We start from the raw sequence: 17,540 nt of genomic DNA, 5'->3' as shown, positions 1-17,540 counted from the left end.
AGATGCAAGGGTGTGCTTTTATTAGCTTGAGAGAGATAATTATGTATATTTCTTTCCAATGCTGTGTTCAGTGACATCAGGTGGTAACTGGAAATCAGCCTTGGGAGAGTTTAATATGATAGAAATTGGCAAATGCTACAAATCAAGGATTTGGGGGGTCAGAAAGTTGGTAAACATGTACCATCACACCACTGGGTAGACTAGACAGGAAGGAATAGGAGGGGAGAGAGTGGAGACAGAAATTTGCAGGAACAGAGGAAAAGAGAGATAGGACAAGAACTAGAGGTAAAGCACAGGGTCAGCAGTGAGAAGAAGACTTCCGACTACCTGATTTCCTGTCCCGCTGTGCTCATTCTACCTGCACGTGATTACTTTGGTTTACGAGTGAGAAGATGACAGCTTAAATGGGACCATTTCATTAAGCTCAGAAGAGACTTGGTAGTGGGTTGGATGTTTACAAAGGCAGAGAAAAGGGAAGAAAGAAGGAAAATTATGGAGGAATATTTTCCAGATTCTTACAAATGGTTATTGTGGTAAATAGCACCGGCTCTGGCGACAAACGGCCCAGGTTAGTGTATGGGTTTGCCACTCAGGGACTGTGACTTTGAGCAAGTTACTGAACTTTGTGCCCCAGTTTTCTCATCTATATGAGGATGATAATAGTATATACCTCATTTGTGATGTTTATTGCTTTTATAATCATAAAAATCCAAAATTATAAAAATAAAAACCTTTTTTAGATACACTTTACGTCATCAGGCGCTCTGCGATTCCTAGATTATCCAGCAGGGGGAACTACTGAGCTGCCTATTCACCACTATACGCCGTCATTTCGCTAGTATGGCTAAGAGGAATGATTGCATTGTCTGAGAAAACTTAACGATCTATACAGTTGATATTCTTGTAAAGAATCTGTTCCTTATAAACATGTAAAGACCCCTTTCCAATCTTAGTAAAGTGGGAAACTGACGTGAAAATCATCACTATCACCCCTTTTATTGTAGCTGTGTGTTGGCACAATTCTTTGTGCTTTACATATATTAGCATTTTAATACTCATTACGACACTACGGGTGAGTACTATCCATTTTAGAGATAAGGGAACTGAAGCACGAAGAAGCTAAGTGTCCCAATGTCACACAGCTGGTATGAGAAAGGATCTGAACCCGAGTCATCTGGTTCCACAGTCTGTGAGACCTATATTAAGTACTTTCCAGTTAGAACCCAACCAGGGTTTACTCTCTTCCGGAAATTCTGAAGAGCTACTTTCCTTGCTTTCACCTCAACATGAATGAGCTCTTTTCCTCATATCTACTGGAACAAGAAAAATAAGTTATATTTCGTCCAAAATCCTTTAGAGATCTTAAGACCCATGAAACTCACTTTGCTTCTGACCAGTTCTGTATTTATTTGTAGAATGTGATATTCCCCCCTCACAAATATCTTACAGACACAGCTAATTAAACAAATATTTACATTACTTTTGAAAACCCCGAGAGCATTTTTTTTTTATACAATCTACACCGTATGCAGTTAACTCTTGGCGGAAGCCTCCCAGCCCCATTTATGCTATTATTTCAAAGTGAAAATATTTGCCTCTAAGGAAAATATGTGAACTTGGCTTATGTCAGACTAAGGTTGAAGAGATTTTTTTCATGTGGCTTCAAACACGAACTTTCTCAGCACGTTTCTTGTAACAGTTCTCCAAAATTGCCAGAGAACCATAAGACAAAATAGTATTCTTTTTCTATTGAGAATACCAAACTGAAATACAGAGAACTAAATTTTAAACATTGCTAAATATTCCCCCTTTCTCTTATATTAAATTGGTGGGAAAAGCAAGGGATTCAGAGGAGAGCTCTGAAGGTACGAGGTAAGATGTGACCTCCATTAAAAAATTGTGACCCTCATTGGATGCTTTTCATGATTTGCCCAAGGCGACTGTGGAGCCTGGCACTGAGAATTTGTTTCTCCTCAGTGGTACTCCCAGCTGCCGTTCCAACTCCTCCCCCAGCCCCACACTTGAGTCAATGGTGGTGACAGGGCCCGGACACTGGAGGTGGGATTTTAGGTGCTGGTTGCATGTTGGCATACGGTTTTTATTTGGAGAAGCCCCAAAATAGTAAACGAAAAGAGTAGATTAAGTGGGCTTAAATAGCGACAGACCTGTGATAGGGAGTGTGGACTGCTGCAGACGGGACCTGAAGGTTTCTGGGAAGCCTGATGAAACTCTTCCAAGACCGAAGTGAGCATCTGTTAAACTCAGTACATTCATGCATTAAATGTTAATTGAGCCCCCCACCCGTCCCCGCCAACATCCAGACACAGTGCTAGACACCAGGGATACACAGATAAATAAAACATGGCCTCTGCTGGCAAAGAGCTCCAGACCCAGCAGGTTAGGCGGGTACATAAGCAGATAAAGAGTATGAAGTGAGCTACGGTACAAGGTACAAAGGTGGAGCCCGGGAGGAAGTGGCCACCTCTGCCTACGAAGGTCAGGGACGGGCTCCTGGGTTGCGCACACACGTTCAAACGCAGTGCAGCATTGACACACAGGTAACAACGTGAATACCCATCTCAAGCTGCTTGAAACTTAAATATGGGATTGTTTAAAGTCAGACCATTATCAGACAGCAGAGATTAAATATTTAGCTGGTTTACACGGATTAAAACGGGCAATCGGTGAGGCACTGTGAAAACCACATTTGGCGTGAGAGGCTCCAGGAAGCGGGAAATGGGGCAGTGGGGAGGTGAGGAGGCGCGCGTGGCTGCAGCCCGGCCCCCCGGCCGGCCCCCATCCCTGGACCGGCAGGGCGCCCCGCGGCTCCCGGCCGGGCGCGGGCGGGTTAGGCTCCCCCACGCCCCGTGTAACCCGAGCCGGGCCCCGCCTCTCCCCGCGCACACCCCGGCCGGCCGGGCAGGTCGGGGCGGCGCGCCGTGAGTCACCGGAATCTAGGTGGGGCCCAGGCGCCCCGAGCCGCGTCCTCCCGGGAGCCGCCTCCCTGCGGCCTCTTCCCTTTTGTCGCGCTGCCCGCGCTCGCGGGCCAGTTTCCGCGGCGTCCGAGCCCCGCGCGCTCCTCTCCTCCGCGCCGCCACCGTCGAGATGCTGCGCTGCGGCCTGGCCTGCGAGCGCTGCAGGTGGATCCTGCCCCTGCTGCTGCTCAGCGCCATCGCCTTCGACATCATCGCGCTGGCCGGCCGCGGCTGGCTGCAGTCGAGCGACCACATCCAGACGTCCTCGCTGTGGTGGCGATGCTTTCATGAGGGCGGCGGCAGCGGGTCCTACGATGATGACTGCCAGAGCCTCATGGAGTACGGTGAGTGCCGCCGCCTCCGGGAAGCCCTCCGGGCTGCGGCTGGGCCTTCGCCGCCTTCGGAAACCGCCCCAAGTTAAAGGACTGAACGGGGGCAGCGGTAGTGAGTGATTGCAGTGGGGGTGGGGAGGACTGTGTTTAGAGCTTAGGTTCAGGCATCCGACCTGAACAGAAGAAAGCAGTACCAGCTTTGAGTGGCCAAAACCAGACCCAACACTGAAGCAAAAACGGCCCTAGTTTAAACTATGTTTCGCGTAGGCTTTGTCGGTTATGTGCAAGAGATTTTCAGCCGTCGAAAAGGTTTAGGTGAGGAAATACAATGAACAAACTGTATTTTCTTGAAGACCTACTGAAATCTCTTACCATTACACCTCCTCCTCTGATTCCTCATAAGATTAAAATAAAATATTAAAATATGTGCCTTCCCCAAGGTCGGTGTATCGTTTAACCGGAACTAAGTGAAAGCAACAAAAAGGCCCTTTCCGTCCAAGTGTTAGAAGTCATGATTTCAAGAGGGACCGCAGTATTTTTAAGCAGCAGGCTAGTTCTTGTTAGCTTTAGGGGGTGTCTTTTTGACTTAAGTCCGCCATTGTTGTTTAGAAAAACTTACTTATTTTAATCTGATTTGAAATCGACGCAGCAAACACATCTTCTACACCAGCAGAAGGAAGCAAAAGGAAGTTGACAAATTTAATATAGTGCAGATCGAGTATTTTATTTTTCCAGCATGGGGGCAGCCTGGGTGTTCTTCGTAATAGGCAGGACTGGAGAGGAGCACAGTCCTGTCTGCTGCCACTCCCTTCTTAGGATAGTGGGGAAGAACAGCCCGGATCTATTGTGATTAGCAGTGTTTGCCTGGGGTGCAGGCGAGAAGGGTTGAAGTATGAGCATAATCCAAACTTAAAGCTAAATGCTACTGAATGGGGCCTTAGCAACTGAATTTAATAGTTTTAAACTCAGAAAGAAGGCTACCCTGCCATTTCTCGTTCCCTGCCTAGGACCATTAATTTGATTCTTTACTCTGAAGTGGCCCACGGCTTCCAAGCACAGTGTTTATTTGTGGTTCTGGGGGCCCCTATCCAGAGCTTGGTGCTGTATCTTATCTACTGTGGACTGTTTGGAAATTCCCACTATGAGCTTTCCCGCAAAGGGAGGCATGGTCCTCATCAGCAGCTAATAAAATGTAAAGACTGCATGGAATTTCTCCTTTCCTTAAAGTCTGTGTTTTTTCTCTCTTAAAACAAATAGAGTGCCTGCCAGTGTTTCTATTATCTCAGATCTTTTAGGTTTTAAAAGGGAATTAATATCTTTGAAGTAATGTGTTTTATCGTTTAATCTTTTAGTTAAAATGCATTGGAGCTCAGTCTCTTGTAGGGGAACTTAACAGGACTGCTTAAACAGGTGTGTTTTTAAACAGACTTGATAATCATACTTCAGAACAAAGACTAGTATAGACCCAAAGAGCACTCTGCAATCCCCCCGCATGTGAAGTCAGCTTAGTGCACCACAGGAAGAGAGGAGCTGGTAGAACCACCACCAGCAGCACTATTGCTGGGACATGATCTGGCCTGCAAGGCTCTGGCTGTGACTCCAGCCCTTTTGGGAAACTCACTACAATGCAGTTCTTATTTTTCTTGACTTGCAAGATGAGCTCACCTTCGTAGGGTGTGGTGTCTTGAGCCTCAGAATGATATAGTGCTTTGTATATGGAAGGGAATAAACAGGTTTTGTTGGTTTAATTTTTTAATTAGAAGTCTAAAGCATTAACTCTTTTAATTGTAAAGGCAACATTGATCCATTGTATAAAATATGTTTCAAATTGATGTAGAAATTGGTCTTCGGTAAAGTTCAGTTTTCCAAGTTAAAAAAATCTATTGCTACCTTTATGATGCAGCAAGACTGATATTCATTAAGTGGGTGGTGGCTTTAACATCCCAATTAAGTTACTCCTATGACCTTTGGAAAGATAAGTATGTGTCAATAACACGTTAGATGAAGCTTTTGTGCAAGACCTAGAATCAAATCATGAATCCAGGATCCACTGTCATTATTTGTTCGTGCGAAGAAGGATATAGATGTGAACTCCCCAAAGAGAGGTCCATCTCAAGTTCCTGTGGTCAGAGATGAGTTGAGTGTTTATTATACTTAAACTTCATTTTCTGCCATTGACTATTGGCTAGTTTTGCTTCACAATCGAAATTTTGGATTCCTATACTGTAGGGCGATTTTCTAGGCATCTTTAACTTTGGAGATTTTCAGATAACCAGTAAGGCTTTTTGGAAAACAATATGTTTACAGGAGATTTCTCTAAAATGTAGAAAGCAGTTTATACACACTCCCACATATGTATAAACACAACAAGGAATAAGGTGGATGGCTCTAATTAAAATGATATCTTAGGGGTGCCTGGGTGGCTCAGTTGTTAAGCATCTGCCTTCAGCTCAGGTCCTGATCGCAGGGTCCTGGGATCGAGCCCTACATCAGGCTCTCTGCTCAGCGGGGAGCCTGCTCCTCCCTCTCCCAGTCCCCCTGCTTGTGTTCACTCTCTCACTGTGTCTCTCTCTGTCAAATAAATAAATAAAATATTAAACATAAAATCAAATAATATCTTAATATAGATGATTGAATGTGTGTATCGACTCTTAAAAAACTTCTTGATATATACTAGAGTGTAAATGTGATTTACATGGAGTAAATACTATTAAGAAAGCATATCTTTTTATTACAAAGTGCTTGGCCATCTCTTTCTATTAATTAATATTCATAACCTTAGTATGTTCATTTTGATATTAAAAGCACAGATTATTCCTGGCAAGTATTGGCAATAACACTAATAATAGAGACGTTTTTGTAAAGGGAAATAGTTTCTTAAAACTATGTAAAATGCAGAACATGATACTACCCATTAGAACTATGCAGAATGCAGAATATTATATTCCCCACAGTTATCAATGGTTTTTTGAAAGAATTTCAGGTTGCTACATCACCTCATTTTCCCTCATAAATGAACTAAATTATCCGCTGAATATTTGCTTTTACCTGATATTAACAACTACAGAAATACCCAGTTTCACAAATACCCATTTAATTTTTAAACAAAATCATGAGCATGTAGAGCATGGAGAGAATCTCACTTTTATATTTGTCCAAACAGGAAGAGAACATTGCAATGATTGGTCTGATTTCACCCGTACATAAAATGCAAACTTGGATTTGCATGCATGTTCGTGCATCCTGTTTTTGTTCTGCCAGCACCCTTTCTTCTCCAGTTTTAAGAAAAAAATACATCAGGAGGTTATTTTAAATATCAATGATACAGATTTCAAATCCCAAGCAGGCACCTACTTGTCAGGGTGGAGACTAAGGGTGATGAGTCTATGTGTCAGGAATGGCAGTGGAGACCCAGGGCAGCTCAGTTAGAGTGCCTGCCTCACAAGTACAGAGCCTCCTTTTTACCAGACGCCTTTGAATACCGCACAGTGCATTGAATGGGCTGTTTTCTGCTTTTTGTTCGCTTGTTTGTTTTTTGGTTTGTTTTGCTTTTACATGAAATCAGTCTTAGGTAAGCCCAGGAATCAGAGTATTATAGGACCTAGTTTTAGATCATTTAGCCCTATGGTTCTTAAATGTATAGGAGATGAGAAAGATAAGCACAAAGGGAATAGATTTATATCGCGCTAAATTCAACTTAAAGGACTTCATGTTGAGATTAGGCTCGTGAGACCCTTTGACGGGGAGGCAGGGTGAGGTATAGAAATGTTATGGTTTTATGAAATTAGGCATTCGTGGGATAGATTATTCACTGTGGGTGGATGTTCATGGTTTTTACACAGCAAAATAAAAAATTGGCCACTCAATTGATTTTCATAATTAAAAAAATATAAATTTATATTGATTTATAAGATTCAGATGTGTGGGAACCAACGACTGGCCCACTGGCTGCATTTAGCAGGAACTGCCCGGGAGCCTCACTCCCTTTTAAGTGGCCTAACTTGTTTTCTCCCTGCTAGCGGACACAGACTCCCAGGCTATAATAGAAGGACATAAGAGCACACCTGTTCAAGCTTTCACCAAAGTCTGTGCTCATCAACACCACCCACGACAAGCTAAGCCTCTTCCCTTTGTTCCACAACTTAATTCAGTTCTCTGGACGCTGTTCTCTGTCTAAAAGTACTTGTCTTGTACTGATGGAGCTCAAGTATGCTTCCACGTAAATGCTACTTCCCAGCTTTTTTCATCTGACCCACTTTCAAGTCTGTGAGGATTGCTTCCCGATTCCGGGCTAGTTATCTTCTCTATGTTCATGGTACACAAATCCCAGTGTTCACATCTTGCTGGGTAGGATGGTTTCCCCACTGAGATGTTAAAAGAAGACCATAAAGAGAGAACGTATCACGGTTCTATAAAAACCCAGTGGTAAGTAGTTATCATCAGGCTCAGTTTCCGGAGAAAATGTGGAGCATGTCAAGAATCTCACACCAGCTGGATGCCATCCTATGGGACCTTGACCTTGTTTCACTGCCTTCTAAAGCTTCTGCAAAATCGCTTCTTCGATGTACATTTTTTTGGAGGCCTGTGACGAGTTGTTCTCTTGATTTTTGCAAATCAACATGTCCAGACGAGGGGCATCAGCATCACCTGGAAGGTTGTTACTTCACAAGATAGCCACGTGATTTGTAAACACTTTCCAGTTTCAGAGGCCCCGGCCTGTGTTCCTGCCCATTACCTCTTCATTGGACACACCCCAGTCTTTTTGAATATATACTCCACCCATGGGTTATCTTTTAACATTTTAATTTTTCACCCATGATTTTATCCAGTTTTCAGTTCTGTGACCCAAAGAGTCTGACATAAAGAACACTATACAACCAGTATGAGATCTGACCCATTCTCAGATTTACTAGGTAGGGCCTTTGTACTATTAATAGCTGAATCTGTTGTTCTGGAAAGGAACCCTACTCAAACTGGGCGGCAGGTTGGTGTCTGCAGGACACTGAGTAAGGGGCTAGGCCAGACTGTTCTGGTCAGGGTATGGTGGCCATGTATAAAACTTAAAAAAAAAAGAATGCAGCAAATCCATTATAAGAAAAACTAACTTTGGAGGAACGGTTAGTGACAGTCTGCCAAATGTTGCTCACAATACTAAAAATATTAATAGTGCTCTCATCTTACAGTTGTTTTTTTTTTGTTGTTGTTGTTGTTGGTCCCCTACCCCGCCACAAGATTCAGTTTGGTTAATGGTTTCTAGCTTGGCATTCAAGGTATTTATTTATTTCTACTGTCTACCTATTTATTTATTCGGCTCCTTTCTTATCAATTGACCTCACTGGTCTTTTCCTAGCTGTATTTGACTTGTAACATCGTGTTTTCACATGTCATCACTGGAAAAAAGAGACGGCATTTTTCTCATACAAAAATCTTAAAAGCATTTCCTAGGAAAAAAATCAGAATTTCTTCAGTGACTGATAGTGTTGATTTAAGTTTTAACCTTTGCAAGTGATGGCAAAATTAGGTAAGCTGTTCTTCATCCAAATGGATCTTTAAAGAATCTTATTTACAAGTGGATTTATAAGGCCGCTGGTTTCTTTGATAGTAGGAACTTCTCCAAATGGCACTTAGAAAAAAAAATTAGGATATAACAGATCATATATAACACCAAATTCATCTTCCCTTAAGGGGACGGAACAAACAGAAGCTGTTCCTGCACAGAAACACAGAATCTGGTTACCTGGAGTCCTACCTGATTTGTGGTTTCTGTTCAGACAGTGCTAATTGAGAACAAGAATCTTCCCTGCCCTCTATCACAAAACACAATTAGGAAAGTCAATACAATTTGCATATAAAATAATAATGGTGGACAGACTCGTCTTCACAATGAAAAAGCACATTCTGCCTTTGAAGAGCCAAAGACCATCTGTCTGTTCAGTCATGGAAAGTTTTTAAAAAAATTGATGTTTTTCTATTGGGGTTGGTAGATAACGGTATAATTTAGATCATGGTATGATATAAAGATATAAATAGTTCCCCAAAGGGTTGGGTAAATTTGCAGGTAGTAAGCTCATCCTGGGTAATTAGGTGAGACCAATGGTACTTGGGGGTACAGACTCATCTCAGCTTTTCAAAATGTATGTCATGGAGATTTGCTCTGTCTACATGGCTGTATGTCATGGCAGAATATTGGGCTGGGCTGACCCTGCTCAGACCCGGGAGGGTCCATCTCATCATTTTACAGCAACATAGTCATTGATATGAGAAGGCAGGTTGTCTTACTCCATATTCATCAGCCAGATCTTCAAAACCATGCCAAGATCTGGGTCTTCAGTGATAGTTAAGTGATTCCTTCTGGGTGTTCCCATGCTGTAGGAGCAGGTTACATGCCTTCTACTTCCAGAGGAGCCTTTCTCAAGACAAGAAGGCGCTTAATTTGCCATTTTGATTTTCTTTAGACTCAGCATGTTAAGTAAACAAGCCACGATGCAATTATTTCACACAGCATAGGCCGGGTGCTTAACATGGGCTGTGTTTCTGTTTGTGCTCACCTGTTGGCTTCAGGTTAGGTGAACTGGCTTGCTGGTTTCTTAAGTTCTTTCAAGTACTTCAAGCTACTGTAAATTACACCTCAGCTATCATGTTAGAGGGAGTAAGAATAGCAATAGTCTGTATTCATCTTCCCCAAATAAATAGGAGTAATTATTGATGTTGCTCTTCGAAGCTACATCACGCACGACTTGTTTAGCTATACGTACAAAACCTTAATCTGTGACTGTCAAGGTTTGGTTATCAAAATATGCTCCTTGTTAGGGAGTTTTATTGTTGTTATTGAAAATTCACATTCTGCTATGCAGTTTTTCCCAGCGTTTGCATTCCTCTGCATGCTTATGTAGATGTCACCTTTTGTTATGGTTTGTAAACTGTGAACTCAAAAGGAAAAATCAGTATCTACTTCTTTGAATTTAATAGTTGGATTTAATTGAATGTAATGATTGGTGGTAGCCATAAAAAAAATCTATAGAATGTGGCTATAATTGACCGTGGGTCACATCCTGAAAATTATATGACCTTGTTTTTGCCAGGGCTGCATCTGGTCCTATAAGGAGATTAATCATCTCTCTCAGTTCTTCTCACACTTTAGCATGGATGTAAGAAACGTCAGTAAGGTGCAGATGCCTGGGTACTACCTCTTGAGTTCTGACTCAGTGGGTCAGGAGTAAAACCTGGGTGGATGTGCACATGACTCTCTTTCTCGAGTACAATACAGAGGAGTAGGTCAAGAGCGCATGTTTGTCCATCAGTGAATGAATGATTGGATAAATAAAATGTGGGAGATCTGTACAACAGAATATTTTTTGGCCACAAAGAGGGATGGAGTACTGGTACCTGCAAATACAGATGAGCCTTGAGGCCACTATGCTAGGTGAAAGGAGACAGTCACAAAAGGCCATGCAGTATGGATCCCATTTATAGGAAATGTCCAGAATAGGCAAACTGATAAAGACAGAAACTAGATTAATTGTTGCTGGAAGCTGAGGAAGGGGAGAATTGTGAATGACCTCTAATGGATATGGGGCTTCTTTTGGGGGTGATGAAAATTTTGGAATTATAAGCGGTGATGGTTGCACCACGCTGTGAATATAGTAGAGACCCCTGAATTGTATACTTTGAAAGAGTGAATTTTATGGATTATAAATTACATATCTGAAGAGTCATGCTTTGGATTTATCCAGGTTGGAAATCAAACTCTGCCTGAACCACTCACAGTGGCAATTGCTATGTGGCAATGGGCAGGTCATTTGAACTTTCAAAGTCTTAGTATATCCTCATTTCTAAAGAAATGATGATAAACATTTTTTTAAAAATTTTTAAGTAATCTCTATGCCCAACGTGGGGCTTGAACTTACAACCCTGAGATCAAAAGTCCTATGCTCCACCAACTGAGCCAGCCAGGTGCCCCAGTAAAGAAATGATGGTAGTATGAACTTTTAAAGTGTATTGTGGGGGTGTCTGGGTGACTCAGTTGGTTAAGCTTCTGACCCTTGATTTAGGCTCAGGTCATTGATCCCAGGGTCGTGAGAGAGAGCCCCACATCAGTCTCTGCAGTCAGCGTGGAACCTGCTTAAGATTTTCTTTCCCCTTCATCTGCGCCTCCTCCGCCTCCCTCTCTTAGGAAAAAAAAAAGACATTAAAAGTTATTGTGAAGATTTAGTGAACTAATGCATGTCCAGTTCTTAGCACAGTGCCTGGCCAGGGCAATTACATCATCAATGTCAGTTAAGCCCTCTAGAAAGCAGGTTGTGTGGGAAGAGATTTTTGAAATCAGTGCAGGTTGCACAACGGGAATTACTGACTGGAATTGTTAGCCTGGGTATCATGGCTCTCCTACTTCCATGGGCTGACGGTAGAACGATACAGGACTGGAGGTGCCCACGCAGATTTTCAAAACCAGAACTCAATTTTCACTTCATCCTGATTGGTTTTAAGAGTCCTATCCATCATTAAGAACTCTTGCGCTATAAATTCTGAATACTTCAGAAGTTAAAATTTAGACAAACAATAGGATATGTTTATACCTAAACTTGTTATAAAAATCGAAGCTTCTTTATAATTAAATCACTTTAGTGCACCTCTCTGTCTAGTCATAAGTAAGCTTTTCAATGGTTATTTTGGCACAGGACCAAACGTTAATACAAAACAAAGATCTTTTTAAAGGTATTTGAACCATTTCCTAAAGAGATTATAACTTAATTTTTCAATACCAAAAGTATTGTTTATTATATGTTATGTTAGAACTTGCATGAACCTTTTATTTTATTTTATTTATTTATTTTTAAATATTTTATTTATTTATTTGAGAGAGTGCAAGAGAGTGAGAGTGAGAGAGAGCATGAATGTAGGGAGGGGAAGAAGGAGAGAGCCTTTTAAATATACCTGTTTATATGGCCTCTTTATTACGTGAGAAATGAATGAATGAATTCTAACTTTCATTTCAGAGCTAGAAACATTTACCCCAAGTCTGAGAGGAGAAGGTATTACCACAAGTAATTTATTAGTGCCCTCCGTATGAATTGCCTGTTCTTCCCTTGAAATATGGAGATGCTTAATTCCCGTCAAAAACACTGTCTTTCTACCAAATATAAGTAGTAGAAAATTAAAAAAAAAAACTTCTATTGATACTTTGATAGGTGATTTTTAAATGTGGCGTGTGTGTCTTATTCATTTCTTTTCTCTTACAGCATGGGGAAGGGCAGCGGCTGCCATGCTCTTCTGTGGCTTTATCATCCTGGTGATCTGTTTCATCCTGTCCTTCTTTGCCCTCTGCGGACCCCAGATGCTCGTCTTTCTCAGAGTGATTGGAGGCCTCCTGGCCCTGGCTGGTAAGACAGGTTCTTCATTCTTACCTTCAGTAGGCATCACTGTAGTACTGTCCAACCCACAATCCTTGACAATTACACTTCCGGGTCTGTTGTCAGGAGATGTGTCACCATGCATAGAAGTAACGGAGACATGGGCTTTTAGGTCTAGGTCCCTTTCCTTCTGTGTCTCAAGCAGTACCCCATGTTTCCAGTCCATGCTGCGTGACCCCACGTCCATGTCCAGTGACACCCCTGCTTTAAGGGAACAGAGCTGACAACACAGGGCTGACTCACTGCACTTTTTCCATTGTGGCCCCAGGGCTGTCCTCCTGTGAGCCCCATGCTGAGCCCATTTTGCTTATAGAAGGAATGTTACAATCTTATGATGTGGCGGGTCATAGAAAGTTTTTCTGCAGTGGGACAGGAGACCCTAGGAGGGGCCAGGTCCGGAACTTGTATCATAGAGCTGATTCTGCAGCATGGGAGACTTCGTGATGCAGGTGGGTGTGGTCAGAGTGAACATTTATTAATGGAATACCAGAACTAGGGCTCTCGGAGCACAGCCGGTTGGCACCGCTGGGTGTAGACTTAGTGTCTTAATGTTACAGAGCGAAGATGTGTTCCTACCCTCTGACGTGGCAACAGACATGGGAAATATGATGTGAAAAGAATACAGAGCACAACATAGCATGTGTGTGCTCATTATAGCTCCATGGAGTTATGCATGTTCATGAAAAAAGAAAACAAAAGTCAATTTAATCAAGTTCTTATTTTTAAAGTTGCTTAAAATGTTCATATGATTAATAGTAATTGTAATAGGGTGACTCTAATGCCAAAGAGGGTAGAAGTCTTCTTGAGCTGCATTTTCTTTCTTAGATCCTCCTTACACTCCAAGAGAAACACTCCTGTGTTTCTCTTCCCCCAGCCTGGAATGCTGTTCCCTCTGACCTCCATCTCTCCCTTTCTATTTACTCCTCAGATTCTCGCCTCCTCCGCAGGCTTTCCTGGTGTTTCTCTGTTGATCATTCACATCATTGGCTTGTAGATTCATTTAGTTACTCATTTATTAAATGAATATTCCAATTGTGTGTTGTTAAATATCAGTATTGTCAAATATATGTGCGTGTGTGCACACACGTGTGTAGGTGTATATATATTATTTTTGCTAGCCCTGAAAATATTTACTGTGTTTGGCACAGGAAATACCAAGATGAAAACCTACCACCCTGCTTTCAGTGGTACACCATAGTTTTGTACTTTTTACTTTAGTAAACACAATGCTTACACACGTACTAAAGAGGGGTTCTCTAATTGCCTTTCGTCTGTGTTTCATATAATCAGCATTCAGCTCAGTGCCAGGTCTCTGTGACATACAAGAATCAATAAAGTGTTTTGGCTCATGCTGAATAGATCCCTCCCACCCCAAGTCCCTTTCATTGACAGGAAGTGGATTTAACACTTATTTAAAGACAAAAACCAGTTGTGGAAGAGGGAGTTGACCTGTCGTTCCCATGCATTCATTTGTGCATTTGTATTCACTTTGGGATGTTTTTCTTCCCTTTAGCTGTATTCCAGATCATCTCCCTGGTAATTTACCCTGTGAAGTACACCCAGACCTTCAACCTTCATTCCAACCCTGCTGTCACTTACATCTATAACTGGGCCTATGGTTTTGGGTGGGCAGCCACGATTATCCTGATCGGCTGTGCCTTCTTCTTCTGTTGCCTTCCCAACTACGAAGATGACCTTTTGGGTAATGCCAAGCCCAGGTACTTCTACACATCTGCCTAAGGTGGGGAGTGAGCAGAAGATCACCGCTGCCAAGATGAATCCCAGAGCAAGACACTGCCTTCGCCAGCATCCTTTGAACCCATTTTGTGGGCAGTGTTCATCTCATTAAACTAGTCAATGCTAAAATAATTTGGGAGAAAATATTTCTTAAATGGTGTTACAGTTTCATACTCATCTTTTATATATGTTTTGTAAACAAAGCTTACTTCTTTAAACTAATGACCTATAATATGCCAATATCCCCTTATATCTATAAATACCATTTATATGACATTTGTAAAAGAATATGAATATGAAATGTAACCACTGTATAAGGCAAAAATGAGAAAGCTTCAAAGATTGGACTGACCTGATCGAGTTTCTGCTTTTCCCAGGTGGAATGGACTGTGTCCATTAAGAGCCAACGAGAAGAGAGAGAGATTAGTAAAAATTGTCAGTGACCAAATATCCTAAAAGAAATGCAAAAAATAAATATTTTCCAAGCCTTCACTTATTTAAAGAAGTGAAAAAGCTGCCTCAATGCATATTGTTTGTGAGAATTCCTAACTAATATCCTGATCTTTTTTGTGAAGCTTTCTGTTACCATGATATGGCAACTAGGAAAGTATTCTTTCATACCCAAAGCCTGCAGCATGATTAAGGCTTCCTTATGTAGTGAAAGGTTAAGACGAATTTTTTTCTTGTAAAGTGGTTTATAGGGTTGGGGTGTGGGAAAATGCTGTATTAATAAATCTGTACTCTTTTGTGTCTATATGTTCAGGAACACAGTAGATGGATTCAAAGATGGGCTGGGTCTAATTCATCATGACTGATAGGCATGAACCGGTGGTTTAGCAAAGCTTTCAGAGTTCCATTCCTCTCACAAAGTGTCATTAAAATAGCCGAAGGAGAGGAAGTGGCTTGAATTGTTCATCTCAGGTTTGGCTGGGCTCTAATCATATAGACACAGCTTCTGGTAGATTGCAGTTGTAAACACCACCTTCAATGTAGGCAAACCTGGTCTTCCTTGGAAAAAGAGATACAAAATACCTGATGTAAGACATACAGAATTCAGGGATGTGAGATTTCTCTGAATGGCAAATAGAGGATATATCATATTGACTTTGTTTTGTTTTGTTTTTACCATTTGTATTTACATAGTGAAAACCAATTCATTTTATATATCAAATTATTATTTTGTAAGTTGCAGGATAAGCAATTGCAGTTTTCATTATGAAATTTTCCCAATAAACCAGGTGTTTAATCTTGTTCCTAGTTTGTAGTTTTTGGTCTTGCTTTTTTTCCTTTTTCAGCTCTGGGGAAGGGAATTTTTAAAAGATGCTTTGGATGGGGCAAAATAATAAGAACATTGGATAAAATGAAAAGTAGCTTTTTCTTAGCTTGAAGGATCTTGCTTATTTTAGGTTTCCCATAACAAGTTTGAAGGGACTTTCGTGGATTCAGGGAGTCTGCTCCCTGGACTTCTTCCTCAATGACCAATACCCAACACACAGATCCTATACAGCCTCTACCCAGTGCTACCACCAGAGGGAAATTGCCTAAGAGACTTCTCAGGGAATGTTTGTGTGGTGTAGCAAAGGTTCATTCTTCTCTCATCTTCCTGCTTGAAATGGGATCTTCTTCCACTCAGGGAGTGAGACAGCAAGCAGTTTCTTCTATTCCCCTTGTCCACATTCCCTTCTGATCCTGGTTTTACAGTATGGGTTGTAGGTTAATTCCCCTCTGGTGTGTGGAAATGTGAAAATGGGTTGTCGGGTGGCATGGTGGGAGATTGGACATACTTCTTAGTGCTTCTATTGGCTAGTTGGCTCTTGGTGGTCAATTTTTCTCTGTGTTTTTCAAAATATGAGGTTAATGTTTCTCATCATAAATTTAGAAGAAAGTCACCTGGGTGATTATTTATACCAAAAATTTTCAAAAATTCCGTGGCAGGTAGAGGACTTGAAGTGATAACTAACAATGCTAAAAATGCCATCCTCTAAAACAGAAGTAACTCAAAAGATAATGAGTAGCTAGACATTAAGAAACTAGAACACCCATTATACCTCAAAAGTATTGTCAGATACAAGGTTCTCTAAAGTGAGCATTCCTGTCTTTGGATATTTCCCTGTCCAACTGTCTTCTTCACCTCCTTAATAAGTTACACACTATATTCTAATGATGTACATTTAGAAAAAAATATGGCTTCCTGGGACCAATGGTCTATATTAACAGAAGAATTTCAACTTGAAATGTTTATAACAAAGACACACTGAGTGTTGTTACTTTGGCTAAAATGTTCCACTTCTTTCAGCCTTGCTCAGGAATAGCCTTGTTGATTGATTTTTCACCAGAACAGATACATTTATGTCATAAATGGAGCTACAGAATTCCAGAGCATTCTGGAGAGTAATGAAGAATTTGACTAAGAAACCATCTGAAGACTAACTTTGCATTGCATGGCATTTCCCCCAGTAAAGCTAGGTGCCTTTTGGCTCTGTAATTATATCAAGAGTCTCCACCCTTTAAATAAGCAATTATAGGTTCCCAAACAATTATCTCACGCTCACGGTATAAGTAGTCAGATATGCTTGGTGCCATCTACTATTGAACTTAACAAAGAAGTAATATGTCAAGTTGTTTCAGTTGTCACACAAGATAACTATGGAGTGTAATTACTTTTAGCTTCAAAACCATATACTGCAGAACTGACAATAAAGTTTGATAGGCTTTCCTTTTCTAAAGAAATGAAAACAGTGGGAGAATATAGTCCTAATATCTTCATTATGTTGATTTTTGCTACAAACTTCTGCTGAAAGACAGTCCTATTCATAAAATAAACACGGATGCTGAGTCAACTTGTTTTGTTTTTCTAGGCATACCCAAAAAAGCCATATTTGAAACTCATCCAACTTTGGCACTTGCTGGCTGTGCAGGCTTGGGGCAGTTTACTTCCCACTAGCCTTATAACCTCATGCATAAAATGATTGCAAATGATCCTTTTCTCCTTCAAAATTCTTTGATTCAGTGTGTTTGTATTTGTTAATTTACTTAAATATTCTTGGGAAAAAGCAAATAGGGTAAAGTCAGGCTATTTTTTTTTA

General features: G+C 41.2%; 1 protein-coding gene across 1 annotated transcript; it reads left to right on the top strand.

Annotated features, from left to right (window-relative positions):
• The first annotated feature begins 2,947 nt into the window (after positions 1 to 2,947).
• Positions 2,948 to 15,704, top strand: PERP (p53 apoptosis effector related to PMP22). The gene is made up of 3 exons (XM_032873024.1): positions 2,948 to 3,319; positions 12,547 to 12,687; positions 14,231 to 15,704. Exons 1-3 carry the CDS (start codon positions 3,106 to 3,108, stop codon positions 14,455 to 14,457), a joined length of 582 nt encoding a protein of 193 aa, XP_032728915.1. The 5' UTR covers positions 2,948 to 3,105; the 3' UTR covers positions 14,458 to 15,704.
• Positions 15,705 to 17,540: the final 1,836 nt, after the last annotated feature.

Source organism: Lontra canadensis, unplaced genomic scaffold (genome assembly GCF_010015895.1).
Source record: "Lontra canadensis isolate GAN:19392208 unplaced genomic scaffold, GSC_riverotter_1.0 scaffold47, whole genome shotgun sequence".
Lineage (NCBI taxonomy): Eukaryota > Metazoa > Chordata > Mammalia > Carnivora > Mustelidae > Lontra > Lontra canadensis.
Note: the sequence above shows the minus strand (reverse complement) of the source record. Positions and strands in the feature narration are given on the sequence as shown.

What these genes read in the sequence shown, in the direction of transcription:
- PERP (XM_032873024.1), top strand. Translation starts at nt 3,106, where the DNA reads ATGCTGCGCTGCGGCCTGGCCTGCGAGCGCTGCAGGTGGATCCTGCCC. An exon ending in CCAGAGCCTCATGGAGTACG is followed by an intron (nt 3,320 to 12,546) that starts GTGAGTGCCGCC and finishes TTTCTCTTACAG; the next exon opens with CATGGGGAAGGGCAGCGGCT. An exon ending in AGGCCTCCTGGCCCTGGCTG is followed by an intron (nt 12,688 to 14,230) that starts GTAAGACAGGTT and finishes TCTTCCCTTTAG; the next exon opens with CTGTATTCCAGATCATCTCC.